A 20,939-nucleotide genomic window follows, 5' to 3' on the forward strand; every position below is an offset into this window, starting at 1 on the left:
CACTACAATCGTGAGTTTTTATCTTTAAATTCCTACAGATCAGAGGTATTTTATGGCATCGCTTTGACTTTAGACGCATATTTCTCAGAATTGTTCACTCTATAAGAGTGCCCAGTGCAACAAAGTCGTAACTCACACCGGCGAGGTGGTACGGTGCTCTAAGCCCGATTTTTCCAAGAATTTTGCATTTTTGTACCCTGAACAGGGTATATTAAGTTTGTCACGATGTTTGTAACACCCAGAAAGAAGCGTCGGAGACCCTATAAAGTATATATATATCTGATCAGTATGTCTAGCTGAGTCGATTTAACCATGTGCGTCTGCCTGTCTGTCCGTCCGTCCGTCTGTATATATGTATACAAACTAGTCCCTCAGTTTTTAAGATATCCTTGTGAAATTTTGCAAACTTCATTTTCTCTTCAAGAAGCTGATCATTTGTCAGAACAGCCGATATCGGACCACTATAACATATAGCTGCCATATAAACTGAACGATCGGAATCAAGTTCTTGTATGGAAAACTTTCACATTTGACAATGTATCTTCACCAAATTTGGTATAGATTATTTTCTAAGGCACCAATGTAATCTCCGAAAAAATTGTTCAGGTCGGATTACTATAGCATATAGCTTCCACGCAAACTGAACACATACATAGTAACTAAAATAAATGCACCTGTGAAGGGTATATTAGCTTCGGTGCAGCCGAAGTTAACATTTTTTCTTGTTTTGTATATATCTCGTAAATGACAGGGGCAATAGAAGAAATGTACACGACAAATTTGTAGGAAATTTTATGTGCTATAAAAAAGTTTCGAAGTGAAAATCGCTAACATTTATACTTCTCGAGATATTCAGCTTTTTAAGTAAGGTCTGTCCTCTACTAGGTTTAATATACATATTTCCTAAATCCTTAGAGCTACGACAACAAAATTTGCATAGAGGAAATATTACAAGTTTTCCTAAGAACAATGTGAACGAAAACAAGTAAGGAAGGGCTAAGTTCGGGTGTCACCGAACATTTTATACTCTCGCATGATAAAGTGATAATCGAGATTTCATTATCCGTCATTAACATATTTTTCAAATACCGTATTTGTGTAAAGCTTTTTTCCGCTATCATCATTGGTTCCTAATGTATATATTATACAGAGAAGGCATCAGATGGAATTCAAAATAGCGTTATATTGGAAGAAGGCATGGTTGAGAACCGAAAAGAAAATGTTAAGAAAATATTATATACCGAATTTCATTGAAATCGGTATAGTAGTTCCTGAGATATGGTTTTTGGTCCATAAGTGGGCGACGCCACGCCCATTTTCAATTTAAAAAAAAGCCTGGGTGCAGCTTCCTTCTGCCATTTCTTCCGTAAAATTTAGTGTTTCTGACGTTTTTTGTTAGTCGGTTAACCCACTTTTAGTGATTTTCAACATAACCTTTGTATGGGAGGTGGGCGAGGTTATTATCCGATTTCTTCCAGTTTTGAACTGTATATGGAAATGCCTGAAGGAAACGGCTCTATAGAGTTTGGTTGACATAGCTATAGTAGTTTCCGAGATATGTACAAAAAACTTAGTAGAGGGCGGGGCCATGCCCACTTTTCCAAAAAAATTACGTCCAAATATGCCCCTCCCTAATGCGATCCTTTGTGCCAAATTTCACTTTAATATTTTCATTTATGGCTTAGTTAGCTTTATAGGTTTTCGGTTTCCGCCATTTTGTGGGCGTGGCAGTGGGCCGATTTTGCCCATCTTCGAACTTAACCTTCGTATGGAGCCAAGAAATACGTGTACCAAGTTTCATCATGATATCTCAATATTTACTTACTAGTTACAGCTTGCACGGACGGACGGACAGACGGACGGACGGACAGACAGACATTCGGATTTCACTCTACTCGTCACCCTGATCACTTTGGTATATATAACCCTATATCTGACTCTTTTAGTTTTAGGACTTACAAACAACCGTTATGTGAACAAAACTATAATACTCTCCTTAGCAACTTTGTTGCGAGAGTGGGTATTTTTATAAATAATAGCATTCGACTGTGATTTAGAGTTATTTTAAGAAAACTTCAAACATATTGAAGACAACTTTTATAATTACTACAGTATATCGAGATTGGCAACCCTACGTTGTGAGAGAGCAATCAGCCGACACGTTGCTATGCCAAAAATCCAAATGCCGTGGAAATCTACGGCATCCTACGGCAAAGAGAGAAGGGAGTAGCGTTTTTCGCTGTTCACTTACATTGCGCGCCCATAAGATGGGTCACCTGACACGGGCCATGGGTCTACGTTTTTGGCTGTAATAGAGAAGTACAACAAATGTCTTACTAAAAATTAAGAACAATTGCAATATTTATTGCAAGTTGTTAAAATCACCGACAAAAATTTCCCGATTGTAACAAAAAGATCTTAGTTTAATTTTGAAATAATCAATATGTAAGAGATACGAAAAAAAAGTTGTCTTGCATTCGAAAAATTACTAAAAAATGGCTCTTATTAATTTACAATTCCCGAGAGTCAGGAGCAAATAGGACACACTTTTTTTCAGGCAACGATTAATGTTTCTAAGTCATCACTCACACAGAGTAGAGTTCAAAGTTTTTGTTTCAATTAAGTACTTAAAAAATTAATTTTATTAAAATTCTATGGTTACATCGCTAAACACTCGATAAGTTTTACGAAAAATATGATTTGTAATGTTTATTAGCCATTAATTTGTAATATAAGATAAAAAATTGTGGAAATAATTTTTTACAATTTTCTGTTGGACTTTAACTACGAACAACTTTGAATGAGTTGACTCAGCCAAAAAATATTCTAGACCTTTTTGGTAGATCGGTAAATTTCCTATAAGAATAAGTGTTGATTCTCGCTTTCCAATTATTTGTTTGTGTACATTAAAAATCCAAACAAACAAAACAAAATTTCCTGTGTTATTTATATGGGAAATCAAAAATGTCGATGAGGCACCTTTTAATATTAATATTAAGAGCTTAGGTCTTACCAGAACTTGTTTTTAGTCATGAAGGATGAGATTTTCATGGTAACTAAGAGAAAAAAAAATAAAAACTATTTTCGGCCCACCTTAATGTATACCAAATGTGAAAAACCGGATAAAGGACGGAATCACACTTAAACATTTCCAGGTCATGGTACATTCTACGAAGCTGCAGTGTTAAGGCTATTGAACGATTACCATCTAACGCTAGCTGGAATATTCTTATTTTATATGGAACTTTTAATTTATTTAACTTATATTGAAATCTTATATTTAGTTTGCACATACCTGGTGTCATCGAACATCAGGTCAATTTTTAATTTGTAAACAGAATTTTTGCTGACGCTTGAGGCTGTTTCCAAGTGATCGGCGTCCAAAAGCCGGAAACCGGAAGAATTGCTGCTTAGTGGCTTTCGAGCATGCGCGGTATTCATTTTCGAAATGGGCACAGTGTCCACCATGCTGCAAGTTACCATCGTTGGTAGTATCGACAAGAGGAGATTATTGCACTCTATGTTGCGTTAATTTGTGTGTATTAACTGAAGCACTAGCCTTGCAGCTTTGTATTTTCACTCAACATGTTGTGCATTTCTTTAGTTTTTGTATGTGGTCTGTATCGATTTATGTATGTTGTTTGCCGTTGTTTATTGCGGATTTATTTTTGTAGTACTATTTATGTGTAGCAAATTGTTTTACTGATGTGTCTACAAGGCGCGCGACCATGTGCTTGTTGCACTTATGTACATGCTTATTTATGTAAACTTTATATACTTCACAAACATGGTTATGCATCTGTGAGTGCAGTAATATTTCAGACTGTAATTTACATATGTTTCGGAATTTTATATGTGCCTATCAGAGAGCTGCAACGAGTTTGATTAAATCAGAACAAAGACTTGTGCCAAAAACACAATCAAATCAATTTACTTCATCATAGACAACATTGTTGATCAATTCGAGTGCCCGCCAGCGTTCACTGATTTGATGCAACACGAACAATCTGTTCTTCGCCAATCACGATCGAGTAAACGGTATGGCTGGCTTCGGCTCAAATCGTATCATGTCAGTTCATAGCGTTGCGACGATTGTTTGAATCGATGAGAAACTGCGAGTAAACTACGAGTAATTCTACGAGTACAGCAAACAACAACAATTTTCTGCTGAATTGATTTGAATCATGTGTAACAAAAAATGTATCAGCTTTGAAAATGTTCGCATGTTACAAATTTTCGATGTTTAAACAATGGAAATTCCGTCGAGTACGTACATAATATATACATATATTTATTGTATGTATGTACTCAATGGAATTTCCATTATACATATAACATATATATATACATACATACATGTATATATGTACATACGTATGTATTTGAAATAGAACAGAAGTGCACGAGTAAATCAGTGTTTAGGCAATGATATACAAACCGAACGCTGTCGATAATTTCAATTATTGAAGCATGAGTATGCATCACTTCGGGTATTTTCTGCTGATGCGAACGTTCATAAAAAAATCAGGTATAAGCTGATCGCTAGTGATTCCAAGTTGTTCTCTATCGCTGATTTGAAGACGAACGGTACGATTCGTGTACACGAACAGAACTGACAAAATCAGACAGAGTAACAGATCAATACCCGGTTATGAACAATAATTTATTACTCGTTGCAGTTCTCTGGTGCCTATATTATTTATTCATACATACTTGTATCGCTTTATCTCATGTCTGCTTATGATTTGGAAGAGTTATTAAAATTATTGAACAAATAATCCGATATTTTTGTCTTAAATTATATTTAGTTCGAACCACATTAACTGAGAGTTTAAAAAATATGAAATTATTGAAACTTGACATTTTTATCATGTTTAACGAAAATATTCTATAAGATTGTAAAAAAATTTCGGAATTTTATTGGATCATTATAAAGATCTTAAAAATTGTAAAAACCTAAATGTTATAATTTAAATAGATAATTATTTAAGCCAAAACGCTTTCTCCATCCAAAAATATTATGCAATATTGGGGCAGTATGTATTTATTTCACCCTCATACAATTTTGAAAAGTATATATTTTTAAAAATAAATACCCTGCAATCGAGGTTATGATTTTTTTAATTTAAATATTTTAGACTAAAAATTAAATTTTCATTTATTAAACATTTTTGGGAAAGTTAAATGTTACTTCAATTGTTAATTAATGCATTATTTGCAACACTGTCAGTTATACAATTCGCTATACAAAGGAAGGTAAATAAAAAATAGGAAAATTTATTATATTTTCCAAAAATAATGACATTAAATGTAGTATGATATTTATTAAATTTCCTGCCACATATGGACCCCTATTTAAGTACACAAACGGCAAGTGTACCTGATCCGAAAACAAAATATTTGTCAAAAATTATTTTAATTTTGCTTTAAAAATAAATGCTAAAACTTATTGACTTTTATTATATTTATGTATATAAAAATTTTAAGGGAATTTTATGGAAATGACTCAAAAGAGTTACAGTTTTGATAATAATAAATGACAATAAGGTAAATATAAAATATTTTTCAATTTGATCTAGAAAATACTCGAATATACCTGTTTAATGGTATATTGCTGTCAAACTTATTACATAAGTTAAGTTTTTATTGATAGACATTGAAAATCTTATTTTAGGGATTTTCAATTAAAACGATAAAAATAAACACTTAATAATTGCTAGTTAAAAAATTAGAAAATTGGAAAATAAAATAGACCAAAGCCAAATTAAATTTAAATTTCAAATTTTTACAATTCACATTTAATATTTTCTTGATTTATGCGCATAAAAAATAATTTAAAAGTTGTGTAATAAATACAATAATAAAAATTGTATACAATAGTTGAAATATGTTAAATTTCTGTATTTAATAATCATATTTGTTGGTAAACATATTTAGAGATACTTTCACTACGAAATATTAGCAAAATACAAGTATATATACATAACTGTGAACATTTGCAGCTATGCATATGTACATACATACATACGTCGTTCATACACATAATGTGCATCTGTGCGTAACTTTGTTCGCCCAAAAATACACATGAACGATTTGTGAGTGCACATTATGTTATTTAGTACACACATATGTACAAAGATGTATATGTTTTCTTATACATACAGTGACTTCACTGTACAGAGTGCATAAATTGCTTGGACCAAAACTTTTTTTGGCACAATTTCGATTTCTTTGGCGCCGCGATTTGAAGGTACCGTTGGAAAGAGGAAATCCTCCTGATTAAAAAATATACAGGGTTATATCTACCGCAAACGCTTAGTTTACGAGATAAAATTCGAACATTTCAACAAGCTATTTTACCACATTAAACACACTTTACTCACATTTTTCACTTCAAATTAATTAAATTAAACTATAAGCTTTTAAATAAATCCACATTTTACACTTTTAACAGCTCTTTTACCGAAGAAATCTTTATTTTAAAAATTACATTTTACACTCGTAGTGAACACCATGTGTGTGCTAAAAATTACGACGAAATGGAGCGCTGCCATGTGATAAAAAGGAAATTCGCTGAACTTCCTTTTTTCCCAAAAATTCCTCTATCCATTCATATGGATATGTTCTTTATTTAATTTAATAAAGAAATAAGTAATATTATATAGTAATATTATATAATAATATTACATATATGTATTGTCACCTTATATACAAAACAACGTATTATCAAAAATAAATGGAAAGCGCTGACAGATATAATAACCAAAATTTAACTAGTTTATAATGAAAACTCAAATTTTGTTTCAATATCTGTGCAAGAGAACCAAAAAATGTAACCACTTTATAACGAAACTAAATATATTTTTTTTCTTTTAACGCAGAAAGGAGTACTATGCGACTTCAGTCACCCCGGGTATTCGCTCGACCAGACTTGGCTTATTTTTTTAAAGCGCAGCCGAAGGCCGCCAACGCAGAAAGGAGTACTACGCGAAAGTACTTCAGTCACATAAATTACATATTACACATATGCATATGTATGTATGTACATATGTAGAAAGTATTTTTTCTTATAGTTAATAAAGAAAAAGAATCACGCGAAAAAGCAAACAAACAAGGCTCGTTTTCCTCATAATTGTAAACAATCTAACCTTTTCAACGATGAGTGTGCTAAGTGATTTTTAAATTAAAAATATAGGTAAAATATATCAAAATAAAAGGGAAATGTGAAATGAACTTATTTCAATGTTTAGAGTGTATATTTAAATATACAGAGTGGAAAACGTGAAAAAATTTAGTGAAACATAGAGAAATACCATGTGTTATTAGTGCGAAGTTTTGAACTTTAAATCGTGAATATTTTAAAAAATAAAAGTTATTTTTATATTATTTTTGGATATTTCTTCTCTGGAGAAGCTCCCCTATCCGCACATACCCAATTTATACGGAAATTCGGTTTTTTTACCCCTCCGCCAAAGTAATCGGAATCGTGCCCTTTTTTTTCAAAGTGCAAAAAGTAGTTCGAATTTTTATATTTATGTACGGATGTCTCACACACTCTACACTAACAGAATGGTGAAACTTTTAATATAAAATTTGTTTATTTATGATTTAACTATAATTTATTAACAAAAAAATAACACTTTTATTTTATTTTAATCGAAAGCGTAACAATATTTGAGTAAGTCCTGTATCAGGTTTGTTAATATCACCTATGAATGTATGTACAAAGTGTATGTATGTGCGCAGCTAATTAATTTGTGGATTTGCACTTACGGCATGTAAGCTCGTTGACTTAGTCAAGTGGGTATTACAGAGGTCATTATCAGCTATGACTCGGCGAACCTTATATGAAAATAAACTTTTAGCGCTTGCAGTCAACACCCACTGAAAATGTATCTCTTTTTCTTAAAACACTGTCAACTTTTCTTACAATCACTTTTGAAACTTGTCAGTTTTGTTACCATGTATTATCTTATTTGCCTTAATTTTAATGCCAACAATGTAATGTGCCTTTTTCTTTATTACAAACAATTTTTTATGCTTCAGAAACTATTTAAATGCAGATATCACAGACACCAAGCGAAAACCATTAAAGTATATTATTTTTGTAACGCACGAGACTCTATCGACACTGATTCCGACGTAGTGATGCGTTGTCGGGCATTGCTCCACTGCGAATGCGCGCACGATATCTGGCCGGTGAGTACCACAAGTTGAAAACAGCAAGTCAAGACTCAGGCTCACTCAGCTAACGCCTAAGAGATTTCTGCCGCTACAACTACAACAACAACGCAAAAGCACCAAGCACGTCAACAAGCAGTACATGTTTCTAGGTGTGTGCACACCAATGTAAAATAGTGTAAATACATACAAACTATGTATGTACATAACATACTTAAGATGATGTTCAAGCGCCTCTGAGTGGCAGCTAGGTGAATGGCTGAGCGTTGCGCAAAGAGCGGAATGGGCAGTGGTCATCAGAGTTTAAAGAACGGAGAAACATATAGCAACGGTAATACTCAAACCGATATTTTTCATTTGTGGTATGGACAATGGCTGAGAATAGCACTCATAACTTCAAATTCAAAGAAACGAGCCAAAGGTCATAGTCGCATTGGAAAGAAGTTCTGAAATATTAAAAGGTTAGGTGTATTTCAGAGTTTCAAATAAACGCTAGTTTCTCTTTTTTAAAATATATGCAATCATATATGTATGTATTTTAGTTATGCAATTCATCATATAAAATATTCATTTTTAAATATATTGTGAAATATGTATTTAAAATTACGAAAACTCTCAAAGCAGCGCGTGCTTTTCGCAAAAAAAAAGAACAAAAAAAATCACACATTCTTCGGTCAATTTCACTGTTAGTTAATTAAGAATTATTTCTAACTTTTCACTTTAAAATGCTTTAAAAGCGTGTATTTTAGTTTATTTATTATTATTTAGCCACATGAGGAATACATACATACATATAAACTGACAGGTGAAGCTAATAAAATTTTACAAAGTTAACCAAATGCACTGGGGTCCAGATATTTGGTGTCTGCGTCCTTGAAAAGTTTTAGCTCAATTTCGACAATTTGTGGGCAGAATATCAAAACCTGAAGGGCATTACTTGTGCAAAGTCTTATCCGATATATTCATTGGTGTTTGTATACTGGAAGTAAAAGAAGCAAGTGGAATTATAGTATCCCACTAGCAAAAGGTAATAGGTAGTGTATGAGTTGGTAAGAGCCAAAGTGAGGGTCTTACTGCGGAATTCATTGCTGAATTTTAACACAGCGATGTCCTAAGAATTTCAGAACAGATCAACTCACATACCCAGGGATACAAATCGATCAGCTGTACGCATTACCAAGCTATAGCTATAAGCTATATCTGAAGACATGAATTAGTCAGTTGTAAGCATTACCGGCTCACATACCTGTGTATACGAATCTATTAGTTGTGCGAATTACCGGCTCACATACCTTAATATGTATTGTGCGCATTTCCTACTAAAACGAATCCAAAATAAATATCTTATAGTTTTGTATTTTTTAATTCAATTAGAAATAATAAAGAAATCCATTTCAGTACAAATTACTATAATTAAGATTTTACATCTAAAAATAATGTCAATGTTAATTGTTTTCATACTTTAATTTATTATATTTGTTTATCTTTTTGCTTTTTCAAAGAGCCCGCTTTGTCATATCGGTTTTTACCCATCTTGAAAGCTCTTTTGAGCTCCCGCTCATAATCGCCTTTAGTGAAACCTTCCACTTGCATTGCTTCTAAAAAAAATAAACAAAGTGTATCAAAACAAAGACTTATTAATTACGGAAAAGTAAAATTTACCATATATGGCATTATTTAGGCACTCAAACTTCTTGAATGCCACCTTGTCTTGCAGTCCATCATAATTTAACTGCACCATGACGCTATAGCTGAGAATTTTTTTCGACTCCTAAATGCAAATATGTTCCAGGCGAAACACTTGTTATAATTGAATCCTGCCTAATAATCAGAGACTCTGCGCAAGTTGGGACATTTAAATGCCATTTATTTAAAAGTTTCAATAAACCATCAAAAGCCACACGAGTTACGTTATTTTTCACTGTCAACTACCAAACTACATACTTTCATTCACATTTTCAGTTCTAAAATTTTCATTGTTAATTTCAACCACATTTTCATTATCATTGTCACATTCACTAAGATTATAATTATTGTCATTTGAATTATTTATATTTAGAATTTCATTTATTTCGGCATTAATTAATCTTCTTTGATGACGTTTGCTGTACATACTTAAATAACTTTTAATAGTACTTCACACGCGATCGCTTTCAACCGATACTTAAAATTTACTAAAAACGACAATCATTAAAATTGAAAGACAACAATTGTCGGCGTCGTGGCAGGACTAACGGTTACCAATTATTTTCAGAAAAGAACAACAACAAAAGAGCATCGGTTTTGTCACACAACTTTCCTATGAAATTTAGTACTGAAGCGCTCACATACCCAGAGGGCTGGGTCGATCAGTTGTGCGGATGACCAATTCATATCAATAAAATTCGCACATTTCTTGAAGATAACAACAACCATTTTAAAGCGAATTTTTTTTCGTTTCTTGCCCCGCAACCCATTACCAACTCGCTTACTTTTTTCAGTAGTGAATTATTTTGCTACTGGGATGGAGTGTTATATGGAAAGTAGACGCGTTTGTCAGATCTTTTTATTTCTTTGTATACTATATGATAGAAATTCCGGGTAACCTCACATACCCAATTTGGTTGAAACTGGTTCCTGAGATATAAGATTTTACCTAAAGGTGGGCGGGGCCAATTTTTATAACTTTTCTTATATCCTAAACTATTTTGAGGATGCAGTTCGGTATCTTAATTTTAGTGCTTAGTTATGGCACTTTATAGGTTTTCGTTTAATGACGTTTAGTGGGTGTGGAAGTGGCCCGAGTATGATACGAATCTCTTTTGGGTGTCAAGAAATATATAGTATGAAGCAAGTTTCATCTCAATTACTCAAGTTATCGCTTGCACAAACTGGATTTTTACACATACAGGTGAAGCTGATAAAAACAAAATATTGGGTAATCGAAAAAGTTTTTTCGTAATTCTAATCAAACTTCAACTTATTTTTTTATATTTAAATAAATAAACAAATATGTACCATTTTGGCCGATCATTTTTTGCCATTTGCCGAATAAAAAAACAAATATTTCGTTAGTTCATAGATAAATCAATTAACTGAACCCATTAAAGGCAAATGAACTTAATGATTTCAAAACTAACTTCCTTCCTTTTAAAGTTCCAGTTTTGGAATTTCTGTATTCAAGCGAATCAAGTAATTGCGAAAATGTGTGCACAGGCTGCCGGAGATCGTAAATTAAAATAAATTAATAAACCTTATTTAATTTATTAAATAAACCATAAATTTCTAAGAAGAACTCAGCTAAAAATTTTAAGGAAAAAATAATAAGAAAAATGTGAATTCTGTTAAATTATGAAGTGCAGCTGGTATTTTTTGAATATCTGATAAGAAAGAATGAGTCTTGGTTAAGTTAATCAGAACTTAGCTGACAGATAGTTGCTAACCAGGCGTTGAGAAAACGGTACATTAAAGACCGTCACGTTGGAAAATAAGACATATCAGCGATCAGTATATGAAACGTTTTAACGCAGCTTTTCTAACGAAGCATACTAAATGTTGTTTGGCTAAGAAAAGTACAAACAATTAACAAGAAAATCATATTGTTTCTTTAAATTGCCCATCATTGTCATCCGAGTACATATCAATAGAGAATGTTTGGGCTTTAAGGAAAGCCAAAATATAAAAAAAAACTTTTAACGGCAACAAAAGATTTCATTCGGCTTCTCCAACATACCTGGAGGTCGCTTCCTGATATTTACATTTCGCGTTAGTTTTTGAATGCACTGTACATAAAATACATATACATAAGTATGTATACATAACTATGCCTCATCGTTAATACTAATTTCTGGCCAATTTTGAAAATTACACTATATTTTGGCTAATTAAGTTTGAATTTTACTTTCATTGGTACTGTTAGTTCATTTTATTAAAATAAATTGAATATTTGCAAAAAGGTGATAAAATAATTAGTTTTTGCAAGCATTAACGGTTTTACAATGTATGCGGTATTTGGCGAAAACCATTAAAAACTATTGTAAATGAAATGTTTCGCTACATATGCTGCTTCATAATGATACATAATCGCTTGACGGACGAAAGTTGAAAATGTTAATTAAATTTGTATTGTCAACGGGCAAAGTGTGAACTTCCAAGTATATAAAATAAAGCTGTCCATTAGACATATGCTTCGACATAAGGTTAAACTTTAGTATTGCAAAGGAGGAGTACGATTATTGACCTTATATATGTACGTAGAATTCAAACCTGTTTTTTTGTTTTGACATTACTTTAAGTATCTTAGATTTCAATTGTAATTTTTATAATCTTGTAACATGCAAAAAAATTTTTGCCACCTATGGGTTGTTTGTATCACCCCAAACAAACTAACTCCGTCCGTGCAGGCTGTAAATAAAAATTTAGGTATCTTCATGAAACTTGGCACATACATACATATGTTTCACGCATCATCATGCGGTTATTGTAGGTGGGCGTAATCTGATCACTGCCACGTCCTCAAATTATTATCATGCGAAAACCTATAAAGTGCCGTAAATAAGTACAAAATTAAGATAAAGAATTAAGTAAGTGGGACAGGGAATTGCGGTGACATGTTAATATTTTGTAGAACTGCCAAAAATAGATAACATCTGGTCGATACTACATGTATGATTTTCGCTTTTTTAACAAACCTTAAGTCGAATATGTCGGTCAGTGCATGAGTGTGCTTGGGTTCCGGTCCTCTGGTTGATGTTTTGCACGTTAAGATACATATTTTCATGATTATTGCAAGTTGCCAGAGTATAAAATATTCGGTTAGCCCTTCCTTACTTGTTTATCACTATATTTCCTGTGTATCTATTGGGTGAAAAATAGTTATAACAATATATTTAGTAGTACTGTGGAAATAAGACGTTCATCATGTTTGACTCTTCCAATTGCGTTCGCTTGGCACTTAAAAATAGTATGTGTAAGTAAGTGAATACTGAGTGTGTCTATAAAAAGTGTTTAACTACGGGTGTATCACAAATGGCTATTGTTCGGCGCGGGAATTTGTTAAAAAGTAACCAATTTCCAGAGCACACACCGGCGTACAATCATGCTCATTAATTCTTTCTTTGTTAACTGAAGACATGCTCTTATTTGCTAATAGCTTCATTCATAAACGCAACCATTTTTCAATTGAAATGGAATTACTGTCAATCAGTGTTACGCAATATTTTGGTACGTTGTATAAGATTCTCTTCGGTACTCATTGCTACAATTAGATTGTTTTGGTTAAGCCCTTGAAGTTATTACTTAATGAGTGACATATAATTGGAGAAGTTGTATAGCTATCAATTAGATATGATATGTACATATGTACATATGTAAGCGTACCAAATATTTACACAACTTCCTCTTCCATTATGGGATATATGTACATACATATGTATATGTATATATTTAAGTGTGAAATATTTTCAAATCACCATAATGCCGTGGACGTAAACTAGTATTAAACGAATCTATGCGACAAAGAAGACTAAAATCGTCGGGTTCTGTTCATTGCTGTTGTGTGCTTGAAACGATAAAAGATTTAATTTTGATATTGAGCAGCAAAATTCAAATAGGGACACCGCTTTTTAGTTGTAAACATTGGTTAACTTTACATTGAAAAACCAAAAACATTTTTTGCACCCTGAACGGAATATAATATATAAACTTTTCAATTGACGAGATATCTTCACGAAATTTGTCTCTTGAAAAATGCAATATCTGAAGACATTTTTTTAGATCGGTTCACCTTATCATACAGCTGTTAGGAAAACTGAACGATCGGAATAAAATATAAGTTATTATACTATTATCTCGTAAGTTATATTTAAAGAATAATGTTTTCATTCGGCGTAAAATCCGGTTTTAATATTTCTATCCATATTCTTTTGGTTGATATCCTTAAGGGGTCAGTAGGATAATCTTTTTTCAAAAAGTTGTTTTTTTTTTTGCATTTTCTGTTTCCTTATACCCACTTTACCATTGGAAGGTTTCGAAAAAGGCCAAAAAATAATAATACCGCTCGACGTTCGGAGCGCTCGGAGTGCACACCTCAACTTTAAGCGCGTTTTTCACAAAAGACACTTTTTTAAACTGGCAGACATGATTCCCGTCGAACCGATTTTCTTAATATTTTTATATTAGGGTTTTCACAAGTCTCATAAAGTTATAAGTTATAACGATTCGAAAACATAGCATTGAGAATTGTAAATGTGTAAAATCATTTTTGTATGAAATCCAACAACAATTTTTTTAAACAAGTGTAAAAATGTATAATTTTACGATTTTACGATTCTTTACGACGGGTTGTGAGTACCCAATTATAATTTTTGACAATGTTATGACAAAATTTATGTAAAAAAAACTTAGGAAAAATTCTAAAAAAAAACGTTAATTACTTTTTTATGTATCAACATTTTTTCTTGATTCTAGTAGGGACGATAACCATTCACGTAATTTTTAAAAATAAATTGATTTTTGTGTTTCAGATGATCCAAACATGAGAAATCGTATCCGCCAGTGAAAAAACGCATCTCATTCACCCAGCCATTTCTCCGACAAATATCATCAAAAAATTCCGAAAAAATTTGTTTATACACTCCACGATATACCTCATGATATGTGAAATCGTGTGTGTGTGAATCCAGTTTTAGACCCACAGCCCTTAGGCATAGTTTTTCAGAATTATCTATAGAACATTTTTCGCATACGTTATTTTCTTAAAAAAAAATCAACCCGCTCGAATGTAGTACATACTTGTGTATAGTACAGTAGAGGCCCGCTAATCCGGACACGGCCTAATCCGGATTCCACTGTAATCCGGACAGGGTTAAAAAATTCAAAATTTCTATTATGTCCCTTGTAATCCGGACCGACATTCTCTATCCGTATTCTCTAATCCAGATCACATATTTATTATTCACTATATTCGCTTTTATGCTTCATTGTTTTAAGTTTTTTTTTTTTGGAACATGTGTATTATTTGTTATAATAAACAAACAGAAATTTATAAATATTTTTTCTTAATACATAGTTCTGATATGTCTTTGGTAATCCGGATTCCCTTATATTCCGGATAGGGGCCGGTTTTAATTGATCCGGATTAGCGGGCCTCTACTGTATGTACATGCACAGGGTGCGATAAAAAGAAATATTATTTTGTTTAAGACAAACATTCCAGTTTTAACGAAATTTGAAGTATACACTTTCATTTGCTTGGCTAGTTAAATACAGTTTTACGTTTCGGGCCACTGCTATTCTGGTCAAGTGGGCACCCACACTCGGTTACACAGTTACATTTGAATTTTTGGAAACACAGTGCTACAAAGAACGGCAAAAAACGTAATTATGAGGTGCTTATGCACATTAACACTATCAGATGATTACGGTATTATTATATTAGCCATGCGAAACAGTGGATATTATACACAAACATTCGCACGCACATCTAATTGCAGTGCTGAATGAGTTAAACTGCCTGACCATATCTGCAACTTCTATGTTTTCTCTATGACTATTTTTGTTTAGAAGTGAAAGCTATCTTATCAAGTATTTGATGAGTCCAAACTCAAATTATAAAAAAATGCTGTTTATTATGGCGGTAGAATTATACATGTCTATATGTATGCAAATATGCATGGATTCAAACCTACCTGTGGTTTTGCCTTTGTATAAAATACACGAGTGTTTTCAAATATTAGCAGATTAATACATATGTATGTGCATATGTACCAAAAAGACTATAATAGATATTGTACTTACATAAGTTTTTCTTCTTTATTGGCGTAGACTTCGCTTACTTGGTTATAGCGCCAGTTATTCCTGCTTTAAGCTGATTCCAAGCGAAGTCAGGTCCTTCTCCACTTGGTCCTTCCAACGGAGTGGAGGTCTTCCTCTTCCTCTGCTTCCCCCGGCGGGTACTACGTCAAATACTTTCACAGCTGGGGTGATTTCATCCATTCGGACGACATAACCGCTGTCTCTTAATTCGCTGAACTACATACATATGTATGTATGTCAATGTGGTCGTATAACTCACATCAGCTCATCGTTAAATCGAATGCGATACTCGTTACAATAAAATACTCGCAGTTGCGAATGCGCAACTCTCGGAACTCGTAACGTCGAATTATGTTGTCATCGTCCATGCCTCTGCACTATATAGCAGGACGGGAATAATGAGTGACTTATACTTGTAGAGTTTGGTCTTTGTTCGTAGAGAGAGAACTTTACTTTTCTATTGCCTACTCAGTAGCACCTGTTGGCAAAAGTTATTCTGCGTTGGATTTCGAAGCTGACAATGTTGTTGGTGCTAATACTGGTTCCAAGATAGACGAAATTATCCAGGAGCTTAATGTTATGACTGCCAACAGTAACGTGGGAGCCAAATGGAAAGTGCGACGATTGACGACAGTCAGTAGACCACATGTGGAGGAGGTTCTACATGAGTACGCTCCGATCTTGAATACATAAATTTATTTTTAACATGTTCCAGGATATAAGGAAAGATTTGCTCTCGATGCTCAAGATCACTGATAAAACGTTCTGATCCGGCTACCATTTAAATATTATCAAAACCGTTCAATTTGAGTCGCTCTCTCACTGGGAAGAATGTGCCATTCTTTTATCCCTGCTTCTTTCTTGCTAAACAAGTTCTTCTTTCTGCGATAAAACACATTTTTGCAAACCGTTAGTTTCGTTTTTTATAAATAATTACAACTGATTTGAAGTCTTCAGATTTTAAATAAAAAAAAAATTTTCTATCATTTAGAAATATCGTAGTAGGTTTGATAGTGCTTTAGCGAAGCGAGTGATCGGTGTGCGCTTATCTAAACGCCACCACGGACAGCAGTGTAAAATATTGAAAAGAACACCTTTATTTTTTCGTTTAAATTAGGAAAATTTAGAAATAGAAAATCAAAATATGTATTGTTATTTCTAAAAACAGTGTAAAAACTTTCTGTGAAAAAATGTATCGGAAAAATAATTCGATCATACCATATACATATACATACATAAATAAATTTAACTTTAATATATTGTCAAAATAATTGCGTATAAATGGGATGATAATTTAGTTTTACAATAAAATGTAGTATATATTCTTATATTAACAATAGTTTTGATGTTTCTGTTTTACTTCGACTATTTTGAAGCCGTAATACCCTTCACAGGTGTTTAGCAAAATTTGATCTGATCTGGGGTCTCCGACGCTTCCTTCTGACAAACTTATAAAGGCCATTCCATCAATTGGCGACATGGTTTTGTGTCCGTGGTTCTCCGATTTTGACGAAACTTTAGAATATCATAATATAGACCAAAATAAGAATATCTGTAGACTTTTTAGTGGTCAAAGTTGCTCCATTGTTTTTTGGCGCGCAATTCAAATTGAGATCAAACAAAAAAATTGCTATTTCTTTTATTTTTTAACGACCTCAAAATTTAGTGAAAAAAATTTTGCAGTTATTCAATTTTATGTAAAAAAATCTCAACTTTCTGATAAAAATACAAAAAAAATACAAATACAAAAAAATTTTCAAAATCCAAAAAAAAACATTATTTTCCAAAAATCCCGTTTTTTTCTGCTTTTCCCCCAATTTTTTTTTTCAAAATTGAATTCGATTCCTCGTTCAATTTTACATAAGAATCAGTGTTCAAAAATATGGGACTCTGATCCCATGAACAGCAAAAAAAAATGCAAAGTTGTCGCTCAAAATCCAAAAAAAAACATTTTTTTTCCAAAGATCCCGTTTTTTGTGCTTTTCCACCAACAAAAAAAAATGCAAAGTTGTCACTATACGGCGCAGTCTGTTCGCTTAGAAGGTTGTGTAAAGGAGGTAAATATGTAAATTGTATTCTTAGACTTGAATTAATGAAGAAATCAGTGTCTTCATTCATAAAAATATGCGATAGCATTGATCAACTTATGTTAGTTGTTGTCTTAACTAAGGTTACCTATTCCCCTCTTCGACGGAGTACCGCATTTTTTACATTGGAGCTTTGCTGAGCATATGTTGAAGAGGTGACAAATGGTTTAGTTGCTTAATTGCTTGGCTTAAGCTTTACAAAACTTTTAGCTTATTTTTGCTAAATATAACAAATTCAAATTAAAATAAACAATAATTAAATTTTTACTTAAGATTATCGTGATAATTTAAAAAACTAACAAGCGGTTTATTTACGTAAATATTTTTCAAATAATTCAGCGTCTCTCATGTTTAGTTTTATATCTTTACTAGAGGACACGTACACGCATCACTGTGACTGATACATAGATAAAACTACTACTACCATCTATATGATTTCTATTAGTTGGATTATAACTATTAGTTAATGAGATATAGCATTTTTGTAAAGCAACTTGTGTTAGTTTGCAAAAAAAATAAATCATAAAGCATTTCGTGTGTTAATAAAGCATTGCGTTTTTGGGGAAAATACTGTTGAATTTGGGCTGAGGGAAATCCACCGTTAAAAATATATTTGCTAAGCTGGAAACAGGCGAAATGAGCAAAGTAGGTGCCTCGCAAGTTCATAATCCAGCAAAAACAACGAATAACTGATTCTGAGAAGTGTTTAAGTGCTCTCTAATCGGAAGAAAGCCGAAATTTTTCGTCGGTGATAGAAACATAGCTCCATCATTTCCCACTGGAGTCCAATCGACCATCATTCTAGCGGACTTCACATAATGAACCGGTTCTCAGACGTGGAATAACGAAAAAGGCGGCTGGAAAGGTTATCACATCAGTCTTTTGGGATGCACGTGGTATAATACAAACTCAACGACTTATTACTGAGCCAATTATAATTTATTTCACTGCGTATTTGGTTGCAGTTCTTTTCCTCTATTTCAAATATTTAGCAATTGTATTATTTTTGAGCAGACTCTGTTTAAAATTGTACGCATATATTCAAATGATTGTTACAAACATGAATTTTGAACAAATGCTTTTTATTTGAAATATAATTTTTGTATTTATGAGTTGTATTAAACTTTAACATAGAGAGATAAAAGGTATCCTATGTCCTTACCCTAGGTCTAAGCTACCTGTCCACCAATTTTCAGCCAAATCGGTTCAGCCGTCCGTTATAAATGGTGTAACTAACAACAAACTTCTTTTATATACATATATAGATAATTGTTTTTTTGCAAGATACATTCTAGATATGAACATTTATGTTTAACGAAGATTACTTTTATGTATTTTCCTACCATTAATAAGTACTGTAGTACCAAGATCTCTTTCGACTATCTTTTCAGTAAACACTTTATCAAATTTATTTCCAAGCCTTTTGTTTCGCCGTATGAAAACCTTTTCTCCACAGACATATATTTTAGCAGTTTTCTTTGGTATTTATTCTCCAAACATATCTTGCAATTTGCTATTGTTGATTTCAATAATTTTTTTATATTTGGAAAATATCGATTGTGCTCCATCGATATCAATTCCATTTGGTCATCATTATTATTTAAATCAATTAAGAGAAGCTGAGTGTGAATAAACTTAACGCCAGGAAAAGCTGATATTATTTTATTTTGTATCTGTGCTAGAGTGTGGAGATCGCAATAAATTCCGTTGGTGACGTTAGGGTTGATATGATTTTTTAGGCATTCTATAAGATTCTTAAGAGTATCGAAAGTGATTGTGTGACGTATCAGTTTTTTAAAAACAATTTTTGTATTTTTGCTAAAAGAATTAGATTTAGAAATCATTAATTGGTATCTGAATTGGTTAATAGGACAATTGACGGTTTTGATAATGTTAGTTAAGGATTCTTCGCTGTGCACAGTTTCGTTTGAGGTGGCTTCACTTAAATTGTTGCAGAATTGTCTAGAAAGCGCATCGGCAACTTTGTTGTCTTTCCCGGCTCTTCAATGAACGCTTGCCAACTTTTCAGTTTTGCATTTGGATTTTTTTCAGACATTGCGAAAATGAGCGGCTGATGGTCGGTAAAAATGTTTATATTTGTCACTCCATACAAATAATGACGAAGCTTTTCTAATGCCCATACAATCGCAAGTAGCTCTCGTTCGTTTGTAGCATAATTTTGTTCGGTAGCTGACAGTGTTCGTGAAATCATGGTAATTGGACGACCTTTTTGCGACAAAACTGCACCTAAAGCAGTAGAAGAGGCATCTGCTGTAAGCTCGAAAGGTTGATTATAATTAGGGTATTGAAGTAAAACATCATCTGAAGCTAATATTTGTTTTATTTGTTCAAAAGCTTGAAGGGCTTGAGGGCTAAAGTCAACTCTCACATTTCTTGAATATCGTGAACCTACTTGTCCGTTTTCTCCGCGAAGGTAAGCTGTCAAAGGCTTGACTATGGCAGCATAGTCTTTAATAAAACGCCTATAATATCCTGATAGTCCCAGAAATGAGCGCAATGCTCGAAGAGTTTGCGGAGGTTCGTAGTTAACAATATCACGAATTTTATCTGGGCAAGTTCTAATACCTGCGTTAGAGACAAGAAACCCTAGAAAGTCCACTTGAGTTTTAAAAAACTTCGATTTTTCAGGTGAGACTCTCATTCCTGCGTTTTCAAGGGTTTGAAGTATGTGGTTGATGTGCTTTAAATGTGATTGTTCATTTGAAGAATAGATAATTATGTCGTCGACATAAACGTGACAATATTTCCCTATGACTTCGCGTAAAACATCGTCAATGGCCCTTTGAAAAATACTGGGTACATTTCTTAACCCAAAGGGTAATCTACAGAATTCATATTTTCCGTTGTTTATACTAA

At 32.9% G+C, this 20,939-nt stretch overlaps 1 protein-coding gene across 5 annotated transcripts in view; it reads right to left on the reverse strand.

Annotated features, from left to right (window-relative positions):
* The window catches only part of LOC120766784, a 43,697-nt gene that overhangs the window by 20,115 nt on the left and 2,643 nt on the right, over nucleotides 1-20,939 (reverse strand). For 4 of the 5 annotated variants that reach the window (XM_040092480.1, XM_040092479.1, XM_040092478.1 and 1 more), the window contains exon 1: nucleotides 3,296-3,713. The exons of the other annotated variant lie outside the window; for it this stretch is intronic. In XM_040092480.1, the coding sequence (XP_039948414.1) occupies nucleotides 3,296-3,483 (188 nt within the window). In that variant the 5' untranslated portion in view covers nucleotides 3,484-3,713. Of the gene's footprint in view, nucleotides 1-3,295; nucleotides 3,714-20,939 lie in introns of those variants that run through there. 5 annotated transcript variants of the gene reach the window in all.

The sequence above is a fragment of the Bactrocera tryoni genome, chromosome 1 (assembly GCF_016617805.1).
Source record: "Bactrocera tryoni isolate S06 chromosome 1, CSIRO_BtryS06_freeze2, whole genome shotgun sequence".
NCBI classification, from domain to species: domain Eukaryota; kingdom Metazoa; phylum Arthropoda; class Insecta; order Diptera; family Tephritidae; genus Bactrocera; species Bactrocera tryoni.